The sequence below is a fragment of the Pezoporus occidentalis genome, unplaced genomic scaffold (genome assembly GCF_034315485.1).
Source record: "Pezoporus occidentalis ecotype Australia unplaced genomic scaffold, CSIRO_AGI_Poc_V1 ctg8, whole genome shotgun sequence".
NCBI classification, from domain to species: Eukaryota; Metazoa; Chordata; class Aves; order Psittaciformes; family Psittacidae; genus Pezoporus; species Pezoporus occidentalis.
In genome coordinates, this window is record NW_026916158.1 from 5,895,987 (window position 1) to 5,917,145 (window position 21,159).

General features: G+C 41.8%; 2 protein-coding genes and 1 long non-coding RNA gene across 4 annotated transcripts in view; 2 read left to right on the plus strand and 1 right to left on the minus strand.

Moving 5' to 3' along the window:
- Positions 1–7,639, plus strand: part of SMC4 (structural maintenance of chromosomes 4) — a 39,591-nt gene extending 31,952 nt beyond the window's left edge. For both annotated transcript variants that reach the window (XM_062603194.1, XM_062603196.1), the window contains exons 21-24: positions 1,091–1,273; positions 2,239–2,471; positions 3,128–3,311; positions 7,334–7,639. In XM_062603194.1, the coding sequence (XP_062459178.1) occupies positions 1,091–1,273; positions 2,239–2,471; positions 3,128–3,311; positions 7,334–7,522 (789 nt within the window). In that variant the 3' untranslated portion in view covers positions 7,523–7,639. The remainder of the gene's footprint in view (positions 1–1,090; positions 1,274–2,238; positions 2,472–3,127; positions 3,312–7,333) is intronic.
- Positions 7,640–9,140: 1,501 nt separating this feature from the next.
- TRIM59 (tripartite motif containing 59) lies at positions 9,141–16,994 on the minus strand. Its single transcript, XM_062603210.1, has 2 exons — positions 16,879–16,994; positions 9,141–12,288 (listed from the first exon to the last, which is right to left on the minus strand). Exon 2 carries the CDS (start codon positions 12,283–12,285, stop codon positions 11,062–11,064), a length of 1,224 nt encoding a protein of 407 aa, XP_062459194.1. The 5' UTR covers positions 12,286–12,288; positions 16,879–16,994; the 3' UTR covers positions 9,141–11,061.
- A 1,424-nt stretch (positions 16,995–18,418) lies between these two features.
- On the plus strand, positions 18,419–21,159 carry LOC134155736 (uncharacterized). Its single transcript, XR_009961701.1, has 2 exons — positions 18,419–18,910; positions 19,746–21,159. It is a non-coding gene; the product is annotated as an uncharacterized LOC134155736 (long non-coding RNA).

Below are 21,159 nucleotides of genomic sequence, written 5' to 3' on the forward strand. Positions count from 1 at the left end.
TAGAATTGACACAACACTGAGTAATTAATAGCAATGAGGGTAAAATAAGTAGGCAGGCCATAAATGGCAACCAGGAGAATTTTTGTGTCTGCATATCCTCTCTGTGCACACTAAAAAACGTTTCAAAAGGGTAGGCATCCTCACAGATGAGAGAAACAAAGTGGAGTAAGGTGCTGACAATTAAACTACAAGTTATGCATAAGTGTACTCAGTGCTGTGTCCACTAATTTGTTCTTTACTAAATGGCAAGGCCTTCTCCTTGAAAGCATTTTGCCTTAAACTTGTAGTCTATTTGGTATATCAAATTGCCTTTCCCCAGTTTATGTATAACTGGGCCAGTAGGAATTCCTTGGGGCCAGGAAGAAATTCTGCTTCTCATATTGCTGCTTGAACCAGCTCATGGGATAAATTGGAGCCAGTGGAAGCAAGGAACTGCTGACTCCAGTGCTAGAACACCTAGCTTCTCAGACTCAGGGTGGTATGCGAGCAGGACTGCTGGCAGCCTTCCTGCAGGCAAGCACACAGACAGCTTTGCACAGAGCTTCTTGCAGTCACAACCATTCTCACAGCTCCCATTGAGTTGAACAAGCTAGTTCTAATCACTGCCTGATGTGTGGTGTGTTAATGTCACAAGTGTGATCAGTTGTTGGGAAGGGCTTTAAATTCTGGAAACAGTTCTGCACAGAATCCTGACATTTTCTGGCCCATGGACTGGTGGATTACAAAGTCAGTAGAAGGCAATGCTGGTTTGGTTTTCCTGGTCTACCGAAACAGCAAAAATGAAGTGTGTGCCCAGGGAGGTATGCTCGGAGACAAGGCTAGTTAGATGCCTGGAGCTCATAAAGCTACCTTTTTATTATATGTCCTTTCTACTTCATATTTAAACTTATAATAGAGGTAGGGATCTAGGCCAGCAGATGATCTTGCAAAGCACAGTTTACGTGAAGAATCTTTGAATGTTTTGAGATTGGAAGCTTCAGTATATTGTATAACATAGTATATAACACAGAAAATGTTTATTTTAGAAATATGTTCATGTGATAATGAATGTGATCTTTAAAGATTTCTAGTAACTGGTTTTGAATTTTAGATGTCAAAATTATCACTGCACTCCATAGAAGATAAACCACCTGAAGAACTTCCAGTACTAAGTCAAGAAGAGCTGGAGGCTCTCAAGGATCCCAATGTTATCACTAATCAAATAGCTCTCCTGGAAGCCCAGTGTAATGAAATAAAACCCAACCTTGGTGCTATTGCAGAATACAAGAAGAAGGTAAGATTAATTACTGCCATGCAGTGATGGGGTTCATCGTTTCAATATTGTATTGCCTGTTTGTACAGCTGGTACACCCCTCACTGAAGGTAATTTCTGTATCTGCAGCTTTGTTGTTTTCCGGTACTAGAATCTGTAGAGAATCAGTATCTTTGCTTTTGAACTATGGTGGTAACCGTCCAGTTGTGTGCTTTTTCTATCGGTGACTGCTCAAACACGTCCTGCAGTTATAAAAATGCACTCGCTATTGCCTACAGGCATACCAGGAAATGTTGATCCCATTCTTCTTCAGTTCCTTTTTTTTGGAAAATGATATGGAATACTTGGATTTTATCTCTCCGAGTATTTGTTAGCTTGCCCTTAGCCATGTCAAAGTTGTCTCTAGGAGCTTATGTATGCCTTCTATATTTGGTGCCATCAATGTCAGATGAAGACAACTTTCTCCTGTGAAAGTTCATGGACTTACAGAATGGTTTGGGTTAGGAGGGACCTGAAAGATCCTTCAGTTCCAACCCCTCTGCCATAGGCAGCAACACCTTCCACTAGACCAGGTGGGCCAAAGCCCCATCCAACCTGGCCTTGAACACTTGGGTTATATAGTTTATTTAGAAGTCAAGAAGAAACTTGACTTATATAAAGTCAACCAGTTGACAGTCTAGACAGACCCACAACACCACACACTAGGAATTTTTTCTCCTTACAGTACTTGCTTCAATAATATTGGACTATTCAACAGATTAAATATTTTCTTATTTTAACATGGGTTTTCCACCAGCAACATAGAGAGTAGAAGAAAGAGAAAAAAAAAGAGATAGTTTGGTTTGTTCTTATGTTTTCAAGGCTGGTAACCATTCTGGGAAAAATGAATTTTCAATGGTAGGAAAAACAGGTTTAAAATTGAAATTAAGGAGATAGTTTCTTTTACTGTACTTTTTTTTTTTCTGTTTGTTTTTTTTTTTCTACAGGAAGAGCTGTACTTGAAACACGTGGCTGAACTGGATGACATTACCAATGAGAGAGACAAATTCAGACAAGCTTTTGAAGATCTCCGGAAACAAAGACTAAATGAGTTCATGGCAGGATTTAATGTAATAACAAATAAACTGAAGGAGAACTACCAGATGCTTACATTGGGAGGGGATGCAGAGTTAGAACTTGTGGACAGTCTGGATCCCTTCTCCGAGGGAATCATGTTTAGGTTTGTCAAAATATGTTGTAGTATTGCTCTGATTCTTAATTGTTGTATTCCTTTTTTTATCAGCCTGCTTTTTCATTTTTCACTGATACCAGCTAACCAAGAGAGGTGCTGGCAAGGTGCTGACTAAAGCCATAGCTTTTTAGCACTGAGATCCATTTCTCCTGGAGAAATGAGTAACTAACAGCAGTTACAAAGTAATTTGAAGTAATTTCTCAGAGTTCCTTAATTCCCAACTTGTTTCATTCTGCCTAGGGACTAGTGTCAGTCATAGTGGTAACTACAGATTATTCTGTCATAAATGCTTCTAGGATTACATTAATCATATACATGAATAAGAGCAGAATAGCACTTTTGAAAGATAAATAGCAGTTCCTTCAGTTCTTGCAGCTCCTGCAGAATACAGCCATGTGTTTGAGTTCCAGAAAAAACTGGCTGACCATGTCACTCTGCGTGTACCCAGGGAGTTACTCTTCGGGGAAGAGAAATAATCCACTTTACTTCCTCTCTGCTGCAGAGGACTGAGAGCACCAAGCAGCTCATCCATGGTTTTAGTCAAGCTTCTTTATGCATCTGTGTCTTTCAAGAATTCCACCCACTTCATTACTTGCTTTTCACCACAACATACTTATAACTTAAAAATTCTTGATTTGTTTCAGCGTTCGGCCTCCCAAGAAAAGTTGGAAGAAGATATTTAACCTATCGGGAGGAGAGAAGACCCTTAGTTCACTGGCTCTAGTTTTTGCTCTCCACCATTACAAGCCAACGCCACTTTATTTTATGGATGAAATTGACGCAGCACTTGACTTCAAAAATGTATCCATTGTAGCATTTTACATATATGTAAGTATTTAATGGTAACTGCTGTATTATTTTTTTTTTCTCAGATATTTTCTTCTCTGCCACGGAAAATGAAATGGTAACATAGTTAAGGCCAGATTTAAAAATCCAGAATAACAGAGCATTAAGTGGAAGTGATGTGGTAAGCAGACTTCCAGAATGGCTCTTAGCATGATTTTTTTCTAAGCTGCTCAGTGTGACACTTTCCTGAAATGAGGCGACTTGTTAGAGGATTTACGTATTTTTTCCTTCTAAATCCTGTTTCAAAGCTGCCTAAAGAATACTGGAATTTACCAAAGGTACCACATTTCCATACATTTTTGCTGCTATTGCTTCCTCCTTAAAATGAATATGCTTTCTGCAAAGCCACCAGCTGTAATCAGCTGAGAACACAGTAGCTTGTTTAGCTCTTAGTAACATGTTTGTGCATCCAATCTCATTATTTTACTCTTGGGAGCAGCCAAGGTTCCTGGGTTCTATACTCCCATTTCATTAATATGGGCTGTTTCCCACAGGCTTCTTAGATCTGAGCCTTTGTTAGTGTCTTGGGTTTTTTCTTTCATGCTTTTAAAAATTTTGTCATTACCATATTAAGTGAGGAAAACATTTACATTACTGCAGTTCCAGTTGCTAATTTAAACTTAAAATTTTCACAACTCTCCAAAGTATAACCACCAGTTTTGGGAATGCCCTAAAAGTGACAGATTATGATCTATACTTGAAATTAGTGAAACACTTTGAAAATACCTGCCTGCAGCTGTAGTTTTAAACTTTCCTTCCACAATGCCTGTGTTTTCACAAAGGAGGGTGATTTGGTAGAGCAAAGTGATTTCAACTGCAGCATAGACTAGCACTTCAATTTAATACTTAGTATAGTTTAGCTCTTAAATGAAAATCATGGCTTAGTACAGAGCTGTAGCTGATATCTTGTATACAGCCAGAGCCAAGGGCATCATACCTTGGCTTTGCTTCTCCTGCCCAATGCTCTCAAGATTTCCACAAGGCTTGGAGGACTGGTGAACTTCCAGTGATGGTGCGAGATTCTTAAGGTTGGCTTTATTTCTAAAGTACCACAGATTTAGATATCTTATCTATTGTTCCACCTCAGGATCACAACACTAGCATTTTTCAAGGCTTGTCCTCATTAGCAAAGGGTTTGCTTTCCCCTGGTCTCAGTTCATGGAAATAGGTTTGGTTTCTTTTTCATCCCTAAAGCAACCCTTGCTGTAACAGTTCTGGTAACTTGGCAATACCTGCCTTCTTGCGGAACTCATGTTAAAACCGTGCTGAATATCATCTCTGGAAAGAAATTATGCACGTTGCATTGAATTCACTCAAGTAGGTGATGTAAAAGGTAAAAGGAGGAAACACATTCTGAAGTAATCGGGGGGGATTTTAACTTCCCTGATGTTTGCTGGAAGGAGCACTCAGCAACCCAGCCACAGTCCAGGAGGTTCCTCCAGTGTATGGATGATAACTTCCTCCTGCAAATGGTGGATGAGCCAACCAGGAGAGGAGCGCTGCTGGATCTCATCCTCACTAACAAGGAGGATCTGGTCGAAGCAGTAAGGGTTGAGGGCTGCCTTGGTTGCAGCGATCACGAGATGGTGGAGTTCAGGATCTTGTGTGGTAGGACTAGTAGAATACCAAGTAGAATTGCAACCCTGGACTTTAGCAGGGCAAACTTTGGCCTTTTCAAGCAATTGCTAGGGGAAATCCCATGGGCAAGGCTGTTTGAAGGTAAAGGGGCCCAAGATAGTTGGTTGACATTCAAGGATTGCTTTTTCCGAGCTCAAGATCAGAGCATCCCGACACATAGGAAGTCAAGGAAGAGGGCCAGGAGACCTGCGTGGCTAAATAGGGAATTGCTGGGTATGCTCAAGTGGAAGAGGAGAGTTTACAGGTCATGGAAGGAGGGGCTGGCCACTTGGGAGGAATATAAGGCTGCTGCTAGAGGATGTAGGAAGGCAGCTAGGAGGACTAAGGCCTCCTTAGAATTAAACCTGGCGAGAAGGGTCAAGGACAGCAAAAAGAGCTTTTTCAAATACATGGCAGATAAAACTAACACCAGAGGCAATGTAGGCCCACTGGTGAACGGGATGGGTGCCCTGGTGACAGAAGATACAGAGATGGCAGAGTTACTGAATGCCTTCTTTGTCTCTGTCTACTCTGCTGCAGGCAGTCCTGAAGAGCCCTGTACCCCTGAGACCTTAGATGAAGTCAGGTCGACGGAGCGGTTTGCCTTAGTCGATGAGGGATGGGTTAGAGACCAGTTGAGCAATCTGGACATCCATAAATCCATGGGTCCAGATGGGATGCACCCGCGGGTGCTGAGGGAACTGGCAGAAGTCATTGCTAGACCACTCTCCATCATCTTTACCAAGTCTTGGGAAACGGGAGAGGTGCCTGAGGACTGGAGGAAAGCAAATGTCACTCCAGTCTTCAAAAAGGGCAAGAAGGAGGACCCGGGTAACTATAGACCGGTCAGCCTCACCTCCATCCCTGGGAAAGTGATGGAACACCTTATCCTTGGTGCCATCTTAAGGCATATCAAGGATAAGAGGGTTATGAGGGGCAGTCAACATGGCTTCACCGAGGGGAAATCATGCTTGACCAATCTCTTAGCCTTTTATGAGGAAATAACACAGTGGATGGATGATGGCAGAGCGGTGGATGTGGTCCACCTTGACTTCAGCAAAGCATTTGACACAGTCTCCCACAGCATCCTCACGGCTAAATTGAGGAAGTGTGGACTGGATGATCAGGTAGTGAGGTGGACTGCGAACTGGCTGAAGGAGAGAAGCCAGAGAGTTGTAGTCTGTGGGGCTGAGTCTAGTTGGAGGCCTGTAACTAGTGGAGTGCCTCAAGGGTCAGTACTGGGACCAGTATTATTTAATATATTCATCAACGATTTAGATGAGGGAATTGAGTGTACTATCAGCAAGTTTGCTGATGACGCTAAGCTGGGAGGAGTGGCTGACACGCCAGAAGGCTGTGCTGCCATCCAGCGAGACCTGGACAGGCTGGAGAGTTGGGCAGGGAATAACTTGATGAAATATAAGAAGGGAAAGTGTAGAGTCCTGCATCTGGGCAGGAACAACCCCAGGTTCCAGTATAGGTTGGGAAACGACCTGTTAGAGAGCAGTGTAGGGGAGAGGGACCTGGGGGTCCTAGTGGACGACAGGATGACCATGAGCCAACACTGTGCCCTTGTGGCCAAGAAGGCCAATGGCATCCTGGGGTGTATTAGAAGGGGGGTGGTTAGTAGGTCGAGAGAGGTCCTCCTTCCCCTCTACTCTGCCCTGGTGAGACCCCATCTGGAATATTGTGTCCAGTTCTGGGCCCCTCAGTTCAAGAAGGACAGGGAGCTGCTGGAGAGAGTCCAGTGCAGGGCAACAAAGATGATTAAGGGAGTGGAGCATCTCCCTTATGAGGAAAGACTGAGGGAGCTGGGTCTCTATAGTTTGGAGGAGACTGAGGCGTGACCTTATTAGTGTCTATAAATATATAAAGGGGGAGTGTCACGAGGATGGAGCCAGGCTCTACTCAGTGGCAAACAATGATAGGACAAGGGGTAATGGGTACAAACTGGAACACAAGAGGTTCCACTTAAACTTGAGAAGAAACTTCTTCTCAGTGAGGGTGACGGAACACTGGAACAGGCTGCCCAGGGAGGTTGTGGAGTCTCCTTCCCTGGAGACATTCAAAACCCGCCTGGACACATTCCTGTGTAACATTATCTAGGTGTTCCTGCTCCGGCAGGGGGATTGGACTAGATGATCTTTCGAGGTCCCTTCCAATCTCTAGCATACTGTGATACTGTAAATCACAGCCTCACGCTGACTGCCACGCTGGGAGTGTGCTGTGCACAGGCAGAAAACAGAGCAGGAACTGTCACCATCACGATTTGTTGAGTGACGCACTTGTAGCTATGTATTCCTTAGTTCCTAAGATGTGAACATAGGGATCATATGGGAATGCAGTCTTGAAAAACTATGGGCTGACACAAACAAATTCTGTTTCAGGAGCAAACGAAAAATGCACAGTTCATCGTCATCTCCCTGCGGAACAACATGTTTGAGATTGCAGACAGGTTAATTGGAATTTATAAGACTCATAATACGACGAAAAGCGTGGCAACTAACCCAAAAGATATTGCAGCTAAAGGACTGGATGAACTGAAGGCTGTTGGCTCCGATACAGCTGAAACGTAGAGTGCACTTGCATTCCCATTGCTGCTGTTTCATGTAATATACTTTTTCATTTGAAATTAATTTTGTTCTATGCTTGAGCTTTTTAATCAACCAGCCTCAATAAATTTGATTTTTTTTGTAATTATGAAGTCTATATATTATAATCCTAGATTTTCTGTTTTAGTCAGTTCATCAAATTATTTCCTAAATTATGTATTCAGATGCATCTTAATACTCCAGGTATAGGTTTTATGTTGATGCTTGGGTTCCACATTTAGTTTTAAATGCCTTTTTTTCCATGTGTTTATTAGAAATTGCTTTTAAATGTCATCAGTGTCCTGTAACATTTTATGGTATGAGTTCCAGTAAGTCAGGTCAGTATATGTACCATTTACATGTGTATAATGTCATATGTCCTGCTGCATGGTTTGGGAAACAGACAGTTGTAGCCATCTTGTAGCAACTTCTTTCAGTTTAGGAAGCTGCTCTTCTGTTACTTTCCCCTGCCGCAGGCCAGGGCATGCGCTTGGGATGAAGTATGGGGGGTTGTGGTTTTTTGTGTTGTTTCACGTTTGTTTGGGTTTTTTGGGGGGTTGGGGGTGTGTTATTCTGAGCTTTTTGTGGGTTGTTGTTGGCGGGTTTTTTTCATACTTTTAGAACTGACACTGTGTGGTTTACTCCAAACCCTATGCCAGTGTGGCATACTTGTGCTGGACTTCTCCCTGAACTAGGAGCATCTGTCTGATGTTGGTGTGCTTCCTGAGGTGGGGAATCATGCAGAACTGACCCAAACCCAGGGATGAGACAGCCTCAGCCTAGCCCCAGAGGTCTAGCCAACTGGGAGCAGATCTGGAACAGAGGAGGGGGTCCTACTGGAATAATTACCTATAATCTGTAGAGATATGCTTTCCATGTAATGTTCAACATTAAGATTTATCAAATTATCATCTTAGCAGGAGGTGACTGGGCTGTTACATTTGGGTGCTGTTGTTCACAAACTGCAGCAATAGTCACACACATGATATTGGATGAGAAAAATGGGCATGCAGGCCACATTGCTTCTGCAGTCCCCCTCCAGCTGTGCAGTTTTGGCTTTCCTGTCTCAGGATGAAGCTAGTAAGTGTTGCAGTGCAGCTTCAGGATCAGCAGATGGGCAAGACCAGCCAAGAACAAAAAGGAATGGATCAAGAAGCAGCTGTTTCAAAGAGCAGCAGCACAGTAACCCACTACAAGTAGAAACAAACCACATCCCAGGTTTGAAGGGCACAAACCCCTCAAGCCTCAAAACACAGTAAAAAGGTTTGATTTTTCTCAATAAACTTTTTCTCTCTCTGAAACTCGGCACAGAGGATGGAACAGACCAGAGCTTGGCTGTGCAATGCTTAGCAGGCTAGGCTTACAGGAAAATGAGTCACTGCACCGGGACTTGCAGAAAACCAGGTAAATGGACCTGTGGTGGGCACACAGTGAGTGACTGTGCGATGCACAGAGTAGGGACTCACTGCCAAAAATAAAAAAGGATCATTTGGAGACTGTTGCTGAACATTCCTGTGTAAGCAGGACTTGCTGCTCTGCCTTCTCTCACTGGGTCAGTGCTCTTCAGGATTAGAGGGAAGGAAATGGAGGTGTTAGCCAAGCCTACTGTAAGAATACATTTTATTCGTATGCAAATTTATTAAAAGTACTACACATACTAAATGTTTAAATCAGTGGTAAAGGCATTTTATAAATTCCTGTAGTCTTGAAAACCAAAATTGCATTATAAACTGTTAAGTTTTTAAAAGTCAGGAAAATAACAGGAAGGCAAGTAGAAAGTGATGCTTCACAGGGCACAGGACCAGCACTCAGCACCAGGCTTTGCCAGCCACATGTGTCCAGTGACAGCTTTCCAGCAGGGCTTAAGGCAGAAAAACTCTCAAGTTTACTGGGAAGGTGATTTGGCAACATTTATGTGGGCCCATGATACACTTACCCACCCTTCCAAATCCTGACTGCTGGCATTAATGGGATTTGTCTCTCAGATTCTAAAAGATAACAACCAGAGGGCACTTCCCTGAGCACTGCTGGCTCTGGCTTTGATCAAAACCAAACCTGCTGAGCTGCTGGGAAGGGACCTGTGCGACCACTGCATCACTGACTCAGTGTTTTATCAATACCATGATGTTATGATCTCAATATCCTTACTAGGATATTTATTTAGGCTTAAGGAATGCATCTGAATCAACTGTGCACTCAGCTCTCCAGGAAGCCTGGCAGCAATGGGGAGGTTGCAGGAGCCCAGCAGCATCTGCTGGTTGCAGTAAGTTTTGGTTTGATACACCAACCAGTTAGCAGCTAGCCTTTAGAATTCAACCACTACTTAAACAACTTCTATTTAAAATTACACAACAGCCAAGGAGCCCTACCATGCTAGAATATACTATTAATTTTTGTAAAGTCAAATACAATTAGACATGGTGAATAATCATTTTTGGGTTTTTATAAAATCATTAGTGATACTGTTGTCACTGCAGCACTTCAAAGCTGTCCCAGTACTTGCTGTAATCAGCCTGTTAATAACCAAAGGCCAAAGCTATTTTTCCCTTGGGCCTTTGCTCCAGAACACAAGTTAGGCTGGAGAACCTCAGCAAAACCAGCAAACAGGATTAGTGAGCATTTTGCTGTGGAAGAAAAGACACATGTTTCATCTGTGTGAATGTAAAGATCTTCTATTTGTGCTGAAAAGTAGAATATAAATTTACACTCACTGTCAAGTTGTTTAAGAGCTCTGGACAATGTCTGAAGTCCTTACACCACTGAGTTCGCTGAGACTTTGGTACTTACTACAGTAAGTCTCTATTTTCACCACATCTGAAATGATTTAACACAAAGCTGGGGCTCATTTTTGAGAGTGGTGAGAGGTTCCTACCAGCCTGAGCAAAGACATGATTTGTGCACAGCTGGCACTAAAGAACTGCAGTATTTCACCAGAAGTTCTATTGATACTGCTCTGTAAAGAGGCACAAACCATCTGAAAGACACAAAGTTATTTTGCACAGGTTAAAAAAAACTCAAACAAAACAAAGATGAAATCATGTTCTTCACCCGTAACCAGGAACAAAGAAAATGAAGCCCTGGGCCACGAATACGTGCTTTAATGACCATGGGTGTGTCACTTAAAACATATCCAGAGACTGCTCAGTAAAACACAAAACAGGAGTTTTACACCTACCAGAGCCAGCGGCTAAGGTCTCCTTCTAACATTTAGCCTTGCAGTGCTTTTATTAAAAAAAAAAAAGCAAGCTGGTAGATTTTCAAGGAGCTCTTACAAATAGGACTCAAGATTATGGTCTGTAAGCCAGTCAGCTCTTTGCAGTCATTGTTTCTGAGTACCTTCCAGTTCAAACAAACACCTACCAACCTACTGTAACGTGTCAGCAGAAGCCTTTTCTGTTGCAAACCTTCAGAGTTAAGAGTTACTGAAGAGGAAATCTATACAGTACAGAAAAAAAGGAAGGATATGGAACTATAAAGTAAAAGTGTAAAGCTTTAACAAACCAACTTCTAAGTTATTGAGATAGTCAAAAGAAACAGTTCTCCCTAAAATTTCCTATCAGTAAATTAAACATATGGTCCAGCACATCCGCTGTATTCTGCAAACAAGTGACAAAATCTCGATAAATAAGCAGCAGGAATTCTGAAATATAAGTGCGAATATCTTCAATTACAACTGACAACACTGGCCTGTGAAATGAAAACAGTGTTACCACTGTCATCATCATCAAGAGCAGCAGGACTGCAAAAGGATTTACTGGCTGGAGGAGTTCTGAGTCTCTTCCTTCCTTTCCACTGCCTTTGCTGCATAATTTCTCTTTTGGAACCAGTTTTATTTCTGGATTGAGGATCTTGTTGATCTGACCAATTTTGGTTTGGGACCACACATCTTTCAACAGGTGCCCAATCCTGGGATGAATCTCCACAGGTTTAACATCTGGAAGTTCCTTCTGTTTCAGAGCTTTTATACGCTGATGCAGACCATTCACCTTCTCAAGAAAAATAAGTGGGGACTCTTCTTTTTTAATAGAGGTATGCAGGGACATTAATTCAAGCTGTTCTTCCCTTATTTTCTTCAGCTTCTCAATGAGAGGCTCATACTCTTCTAAAATGTGTGCGTTCATTTCATCCAGTGCTGTCAGCAGAGCCTGTTTTTTGTGCTCCAGTATCTCACCAAGTTTCTTAAAATACTGTACTACTGCTTTTCTATCATCCTGGACAATGCTTTCGCACTGAGACTTCTGTTCTTTCAGCTTTTCAATAAGCAGGCAGACATCAGTCCAGTGTTTATCAGTCAGCTGCTCAAGAAGTTTTACAAAAGTCTCCTTTTCTTTTGTGTAGGCACTCTGAAGGTCATCGATGGGATGACCATTGTGTTTTCCTATCGTAAGGCAATGGCCACACACCAATTTTCTATCCAAAAGGCAGTAAACGTTCAGCGGTTGCCTGTAGTGTTCACTGCAGGTTGCAACATCAGAGTGATCCTCCTGTTGGCATTTTTCAATAATAGCCTTCAGTGCAAAGTTGATAGGCAACGATTCTGTACCATCAGCAGGAATTTCCACAATGCTCCTGCAGTTCGGGCACTTCAGAGAAATTCTCAGAGGTCTCCAGATGGAAAAGTTGCTCGACAGCTGAATGACATTTTCCAGACAATTTCTACAGAATGTGTGGGAACAGGGCAGAACACGTGGATCTTCAAATATGCTGTAGCAAATAGAACATGTTAGTTCTTCCTCAAAGTGATGCATGTCCTACAAAAGAAAAACAAAAAAGAACGAACAGTTTAATCTCTTTACAATCAATTCATTTTAATCATTTTATTAACCTAAGCACATCAACGTGACATTTGATGACAACTAACCTGACCTATATTAGCATTTTATCGGGGGGGAAGGAGGGGAAGGGGGGTAATAGACAATAAAAAGAACAAAAATGAGTAATTGTTCAAAGATTTCAGCAAACTGTCATCAGCACTTGCAATGTGACTCGATAGTGTTCCCCCTTATCCAACTTCTCCCTTGAAGTCAGGAAAAGCAGCGATCTGCTACTAGGTATTTTTAACAGTGAGAAATACTAGAAGAGAGTGATAAAAGTTAGAACTAAAGTGTCTAAATAACATAAGAATTCTGAAAGTTTTCTCCCATTGTGAGTAACATTTTCAGTGTCAAAACAGAATGATAAGTACAGAAAGTTGTTTTTCTCCCCTAACTTTTCTCAAATGTTACACTTTTGTAATATAGTCAGTTTGATTTATCAGAATCCACCCCTAGCACCTCCACTCTGGCACAAACCAGAGTCTAACTTAGTGGTCCTTAAACACAATACCCCTAACAGTAATTAGACTTATGGTGTTATTCCTGGGTTACTTTAATCACAAACTAAGAAACTCACTCATTTTCCCCCCTTTGCAATGTTGCCCTATTTTGCCAGCTTTGTGAAGTCACACTGTAAAGTCACAAATAACAACTCCAATGCCAGTTTCCATAAGAAATCATAATTTTGTTTTACATTGTTAGAAAAATAGGGAAATTAGTACGTACTTCCTTTGTGTCACAGTTTCCTGTCCCCTTTGTTGGTTCTAGTCAACAAAGAAATTGTCCAAGCATTTAGTATCAAAGACTCGATTTAGGGCCTGCCTCTAAATCTGAAAGCAATAATATGCAGCTTGGACAGCTGTAAGAGATGCTGGCGAACCTCTGATTCAGTCAGGTGTATTGCAGGAGGCTGCTGTATTCTGGTGTGCCTCTTAATCTTTTTAATGCAGTAGCAGTTTTTTGCATTGATCTATCAATTTCTCATTGATCCTGAGACTAACAAAGTTTGATTTGAAGCGAATCTACTTAAAAGCAACTGAATTCTTAATTATACTCTTCTTCGAAAGTAAAAGCTTAAACTGCATTTAGAATTATGAAAACTAATAAGGATTAAATTTGCCACTAACTAATAAACAATTTTCAGTAAAACAATTAAGCAGCATTGTGCTTACCAAAGGTACAGAGCTAACCTGCTGGAAGTTGGAAGCCAAATAGTCAGACCCTGGTTTCTGGAGAGTTAAATCAGCTCTGAACAGAGAAACCTACTGTGCTTGTACTGAAGTAAGCATGGTTTATCTCACTTAGATAGGCTGGTACACCCAAAAGTGAAAGTGTTCAACTCTGCAAGTCTGATCAGGCTGTTTTGCCTTGTAAAACCAGACTGAACAACAATAACATCATCATCTAATGGCCATCATCACCCAAAACATCCAGTTCAATCACAGGAGGTATCTGTATTTTGTTTCGTCAACTTCATATCGAAAACGCATTTTGATTAATTCAGCTTTAAAAAAAATTAAAAATACAAATAATCTATCCATGACACTTCAGGTCATTTTTTTCAGCTAATCAGAACTAAATGTTGGATCACTCATTTGAACTCCACTTTTTAAAGAGATCTTGACAACAGCTGGAAGAAAATCTGCTAGAGAGACACATAATTCTCAAGAACTGCCCTTTAAAAGAGGAATGATCAAGTGTCTTAACATTTATAACTTGTGTATTCTAGTTAAAGAGGATTAATATCAAGTATGACAGATGTTTAACAAAAGACAATCACAACACTTGGATACTCCATCTACCTCTGTACCACACTGCTCTTACTATAGACCATGTGGTATTTCTCTTCTTACTGGGGGCACAGGCCTTTACTTTCCAGCCTGTCCATTCAGCCACTGTGGCAACACTAGGTTCTTTAGGTCTATACATTAATAGCTTCACATTTTTAAGTGATACTCTTGACACTGAAACTGAAGAAATGTGTCAATAATGAACAGAAGCTGAACAACCAAGCTACTTCAGTATCCAAGATAAATTATTTTTTGAGAATTAATTCTCAGAGCAAATACATTTAAAGGTTTTATTTATATATATATGCACATGTACTTGTACACATATATAAAGTTATTAATTTTAGGAAATGTCACTAAAAAGATGAAAAAAAAAGGTTAAGTTTTTGTTCATGGTAAAAAAGGAGCTCAGTAGGTGCTCTCAATTTATTTCTTTTTTTATGTATAGAATTAATATAGATTAAAAAAAAAACAAAACAAACAAAAAAACTCTAGGTTTAAAAGCACTCATTTTTCCTATTCTAGAGCTGTAGTTCTCTTCAAAAAAACTGTTACAGGAGGGAAATTTTCTTTCTGAAGAACACACATCCAGCTTATTTGAGCTACGTAAAGGGCAAGATAAAATTAAAATTATTTTAACCGCAAAGGAGTTGCTTGCTATCAAAAAAAACAAAGATGCAACTTCATAAATTTTTTCTTAGCTCTGCTATGAATCACCTCGACCTCTGCAGGAGGGACATGCTGCCCGCTCCAAAGCTGTCAGGTTTAAGTTCTAGAAAACTGCTCCAGATGTGCACCAGGGAAGCAAAAGGTAGAAATCACAAAATTCAGTTTCATCCCACAGTGGTAGCAGCATGCAGGAAATGGTCAGCATGTAAACAACAGTGGGAATGTATCAGTAGGCATCTAACAGAGAGAGACTGGAACAGCAACAAAAAAGAACAGACACAACATCACAGAGTTAAGCAAAGAGAAAGAAGTTTTCCAAGAAAAAAAAGAAAAAAGAAAAAAAAAAGAGAACAGGAAGCTGGTAAATGCTTTCCTAATGCTTTCCTGCACAGAGCAGCTACTTGTCCTTAAATGTTCCAGACAGCTGTGGTAGCAAATATGTGCGTCCATGTGTGTATGCACATTTCTAATGAGAGTCACTCTGCATAAACAGATTACAAACTAGAAGGTATCTTAAAAATTCAAAAGCATAATTGTGTCAGTATCACGGTGAGATTCAGAAGACTTCCAGCAACAGAAGGCCGATAAAGTGGCTGTCATTTTATCCTCCTCTAATTAGGAATACTGTAGACAAGGTAGAAACATCTAACAGAGTATACCTGTGTTACAGCTTACCTGCTAAAGCTTTCAGTTAAACAGACAAAAGTAACACAGAATATTCCTTAACAATGCTGCATTCCTCACCTAGCCATCAGGATGCTGCTCCTCCAGCTAGCTATGCAAGATGGTGTTTGAAAACAATTCTAAGTATGATACAGCATATGTCAGTGTTTCGGTAAATAACTACCTGCTTTATGGCAAAAGCCTGGAGGATTTTAAAAGGTGAATTTGACACGTGGTAACAGTTGTGACAGCCTATACCAGGAGTTAGAAGGGACTGCCAGGCTCCTCACTCCTCCTTCATGCCACTGTTGGGAAAGAAAACATCTGCTCTTTCCTGAAGGACATTGTAAGATTTGACCTTTCAATACTGTACTTAAACTAAATCCATGTCAGAAATGCTGTCTCTCCAACCCACTAAGGTCCACAAAGCCCTCCCGTAGCACTGCCATAGGAGCTCAAGTTAATACTGTGCAAAAATAAGAGATTAAATGACATTGTGAACAGTGTTTTCCATTTATAAGTCACCTTCATGGTAAGGGGTGACAAACATTTTTTAAAAAAACAGAAAGCCGAGGTGCAGCTCCAGTATTTGTCAGTGCACCAAAAGGAACAGACCCTGTCACACAGCCAGCAGGTTTGTGGGTTGTAACAAGCCAGGCACCAGAAATCAGAAACAACAGCTAGACCTCACACTTTTCTATTCCAGATTGTTTCAGCTGCACTGCTTTACTTCACGCCACAAATAGCCCACATGATGAGCAGCATGTCTAGCTTCCCCAGCAAGCTGACTTGACAGGTCCTTTCCATATATCCCTCTACTGGCTCCTTGGCTGCCACTATAATAAGCTTACACAAGTTACCACATTCAAAAAAAAAACCCAAATATAGTACTCTATCCTTTCCATATCTGTATTCTATTGTCAAGATTTGCTCTCCATCCCTTATCACTTGAACTCTGTCAAAGCTTCTGGTCTTAAGCACTGATCTGTCATATGCCTCTTCGCATTAGGCAGTGAAGAAAGAAGGAAGGTAGTACCGTTCATAAAATGGTTTGAGTTGGATGGGACATTAAAGCTCATCCAGTTCCAATCCCTCCGCCACAGGCAAGGGCACCTTCCACTAGACCAGGTTGCTCCAAGCCCCATCCAACCTGGCCTTGAACACTGCCAGGGATGAGGCACGCCAGGGGGTGGCAGAGGGTCCCCACGCCCGCGGGGCGAGCCCCTCAGCACTGCCCAGCCGAGCAGGCTAGAGAAGGCTGGCTGGAAGCGGTCGTTCGGGACACCACTGCTCGCAGAGCGTTTTCACCTCAGGAGGCCGCGCGAGCGGAAACGCTTCACGAAACACCTCCTGCCGGGGTGTACAACCGGAGCCCCAGCTGCCCTACTCCCACCCTGCAGCCTACCTGGCCGCTCCGTCCGCCGCCTCCTCGGCTAAGCCCCGCTCCGCACGCCAGCGCAGGGACACCAGCATAGAGCCGCTATTCCGCCCTCCTCACGGGGAGCCGACAGGCTCTGCACCGACGACTTCAAACCGCCGCCTCGCTCAGCGGGCCCGCGCCCGGCTGCTCTCCACAGCCCCGCCGAGAGGCGCATGCGCGGGAGCAGCCGACGCCCGCGCTGTTCGAAAGTAAACGGCAGCGGGGCGGGGAGCCGCGTTCAAAAGGGGCAGGGGACCGTTAACGGCCGCCCTGCAGGCACTTTCCCGCGGCAGGCGGGCCCGAGGCGGCTGTGAAACAGGAGAGTCGAGCAGAGCCCCTCAGGCGCTGTTTTCCAGCTGTAGCTGAAGGAAATGGCGCTTTGTGTATCCCAGATTCGGCTGAACGCTCAAGCAGAGAGAAAGGCAGACCCAGCAGGAAAGAGGTACACTGCTACTCAGGAATTACACACTTGGTGCCGCCATCATCCTCAGTAGCAAAAGGCGAGGCATTAAAGTGGAAAAACGTTGGCCTACAGCTGTGTGCTCTGCTCTTCTGTGCCATTAGTGCAATGAATATCTTACCAGACTTATTCTTCTGCACAATGTGAAGGGAACTTCACCCTGAAGCTAGAAAACAAGAGACAAAAAACCCTGACGGCTGCTTCAGGGGGAGCAGGAACAGGCTTTCTGCCAACTACTAAATAAGTTAATGTATGTAAGTGGTAATGTTCGGTTTCAATTTAAGCATATTCACCTACTTCATCTGTTGAAAACAAGGTATTTTACATGAAACTGTAATGTGTGGGGTTTGTTCATCAAGAAGTTTGGGGAGAGGGAGGCTCTCTGTGGCTGACATTATGTGAAACAATACTCCTTTTTGACTCTGTAACTGTTGTACTCTGTAAGTAATGGGGGGGAGGTCAGTTGTATTGTTGCACAGGATTGTGAGAGAGAAAAGGGGGCTGGGTGGCTCGAAGTGGTGTCTTGTTGCAACGCTTGAGGGGAGGGGGCTTCGACGGTGAGGAGGCTGGCAGTGGACGCTGCTCGAAGCCTCTGGGAGCTTCTCGAAACTTCCCGAAACTTCCTGGTAATGAGATCCCTGCAACAAAGGGAACCAATGGGGAAGAGCCATGTCAACATCCGAGTGAGGAGAGGCGACAGGATTGGCTGGGACCTTGAACCGAAAAAGATAAAGGACCGCCTCCCAGGGACCGCGTCTGCGCGTCTTGGGCGGAGCGGAGGATTCCTCGGCGCAGCCGTTGCTGGTTTATCTGCTATAGCTTACTCAGTTTAATAAAATTTATACTTTAAACCAAAATTGGCTACAATGTTGATAACAAAACTACAACCAACACTGCAGTAGGAAGAAGTGGGTGAGCACCGTGATCACTGTGACACTGGTAAATTTCAGGATTTTATAAGGTAAAGTTCCCAGTGTGGTGGACTTTCCTTCTATTCCAGATTATTCCATATTTATTTACAATTCACCAAGTAAATTATAAAGTTATTACCAGATGTTACACAGTTACTTTAAAAGAGAAGTGAATGTTGTGATGTGTATCATAATATATCATCATTTAGAAGTTACCTAAACATCTGTCCTGAAACTGGTATTTAGAGGACGTTACAGAGTTATCTGGGGAACATTTGGAATTATGTTCCAGATAATAAAAAAATGCTCTACTGCTAACCATCACAGTTCAGCTGATAGGCACAAAGTTCTCAATACCGTATTCAGCTGTAACTGGTCTTTCCTGTGCGAAGCCATTATAATAGTAGTCTTACCTTCATATATACAGATGTCAGTTACACCACTTTGGCTCTGCATGTCTAACAACCTTAACTGAAACTTTTTTATGCTAGTTGAAGTTTTTCAATTTAACAAGTTGAAATAGTGCTTTTTATTACTGCATTTCCACTTGTGGCAGTAAAGATGCTGCCATTTAGGTCCAGCTTACTCAAAATGTGTTTTGAAACAGTACAACTAGCCAGACATCACACAGCAAGGGATTTATCCAGTAAAAAATACGTAGATTAGAAAGTGTCAGTAAAATTCTTATTTTGCCATAAAAGTGTTTCAAGATGTTGAAAATCAATTCTTTACTTAAATCAAAACCCATGGTTTGGAGAAATATTAGGTTCTTCCTGACTTGAGAACAGGACTTGGATGTCCTAAAGGTGTTCTTCAGAAGAAGGTAATGTCCTTCCCAAAAGAGAGGCAGTAGCAAAGGGGGGGGGGAGGGGGGGAATTCTAAATCTTAGCTCTAGAATTAGAGATAATTTAATTCTAAAATTAATTCCAAAGTAATAGATATGGTTTATTAAATAGTTTCAGTTGAGCTTTGTCTTAGATTTTTGAAATCTAAAATAATTAATAGAGATTGAAACAGCAAGGACTTATTCCTCTGACTTTATTTCCATGCTGAGGCAATTCTGCATGTTGGTAACATTACAGTAGGATTGAGAGAGTGTTTTACATACTTGTTTTGCAAATGCATACTCCAAACATAGCGTATTTCTTTCTCCAGCTGTGCTGCTTCATTAAATATTCCATTTGACTATTCCGTATGCCCCACAGTAGAAGTTTCGCTAACAGCATTCATTTGCTTTATTCATACACTAGTTATTATTTTCCTATTTTGCTGTGTAAATAATGACTACATCTTACATTGTTAATTTTACAGTTTGGGGTAGAGAAATTCCTCCTTTACTTTTCACAACCACCTTACAGCTTCATCCTTTCAAGCCAGAAGGCTGCCTTACTTTAGAACTTAGCCTTTAAAACTTAGGTTTTAAAAGTTGCTTGCTCTGTGAAAATCATTCTTTAAATCATGATGTTACTATTAATTACAGGTGGACAGATCTCTGCCTGTCCTGCTCATCCTGCCTGCTGATGGCAAGACCAGAATCCAACAGACCCTTGTTTCTGCAGGTTGGTTGATCTGTGAATTGCTTACTTTCCCCCCTGCTTCTACTTCTAACTCAGCCAGCAGGTTCACAACTTGAGCCAATCTGCACCTGTCAGATGGCCTCATCCATCTCACTTGTGCTCAAGCAGCCACAGGGACTCATTAAAAACTAACCCAGAAAATAACCTCTGTTTCAGAGACTGGATCAATTGGCTGAAGGATCATGCTACATACTGGATCATTATACCAGATGGGTCATTACTGAACCACCTGCTGTGGGTATGTCAAGATGATGAGAGCACATTTTATAAAATGTCAGAAATGGACAGAATGCGTGCATGCACTGACAGATCAGTAACCCACTTTCTAGTACAGTAAATAAAATGTTTGAGATGACATTTCTATTTGAACAAGGTAATACACTAAGCCAGATACACAGATCTTCACATCCAGAAGTTTGGTCTGCCCAATTTGTAGAAGAGGCTGCAACCACGTGGATGTTCCATTGTAGCATTATGTTAACTGCGTCACGGTAGCAAATCTTTGCAAACAAAATTTTGGGAATAAGTACCTTCTAATATAATCCTGTATCTGGCAGAAATTGCAACGACAAGAAATGAGCCAGCATTCAATCTGCAGAGCTGAAAGATTACAATGTCCTCATGCCAGAGTGAGCCTTAAAACATCAGCTTAATAGAGAGCCCCCTTCTAACTGCATTTGTAGGGTCTGTGCAGGAATAACCTGATAAAAAATGTTTCTGCAATTTAAGCAAAATATAAAAATCCTAACAAGCAATATGTGTTGAAGATGTGTAGCTTGTGCAAAACAGGTATCCCACAAGTCTACTAACATAAAAGATATTGCAACATAGCTATTATTGGTGTCTCACTACAAATCAGGTAACCTGCAACACACTTCAGAGGTTCACCCTATTAAGACAATTTGCATGTCTATATTCATACAATTCTAGAAAGCCATCATGTGGGAAAACACACAGAGAAGCAGCACCTAAAAAATGAAAATGCCATAGAGCCAAGATAAATGCATAAACAGCTCAAGTTTTGTAACTGAACATATTATTAGAACAAGTTAGTAAAAAGTGTTTTAGGTGAGGAAAGGCATCTTCAGGTCCACATTACAATAATCTGAAAACTAAAGCTTCAGTTCCACCACCAAAGTCTAATTGCTGGCTGGTTGCACACTTGTGGTTCATTAGAAATACTTCGTCATAGGTAGTAGAAAAAGGAGTATGAACTGTGTGGAGTAAGCGAAGGAGTCCAAACCCGTGACAGATTCCAAACAGCTTAAATGAGAAAGAGGTAAATTTGGCATAGAGTTAAGGGTAAAATACCCAAAA

Bases quoted from the DNA above. Each gene is read 5' to 3' on its own strand.
- TRIM59 (XM_062603210.1), bottom strand. From the start codon at position 12,285: ATGCATCACTTTGAGGAAGAACTAACATGTTCTATTTGCTACAGCATA.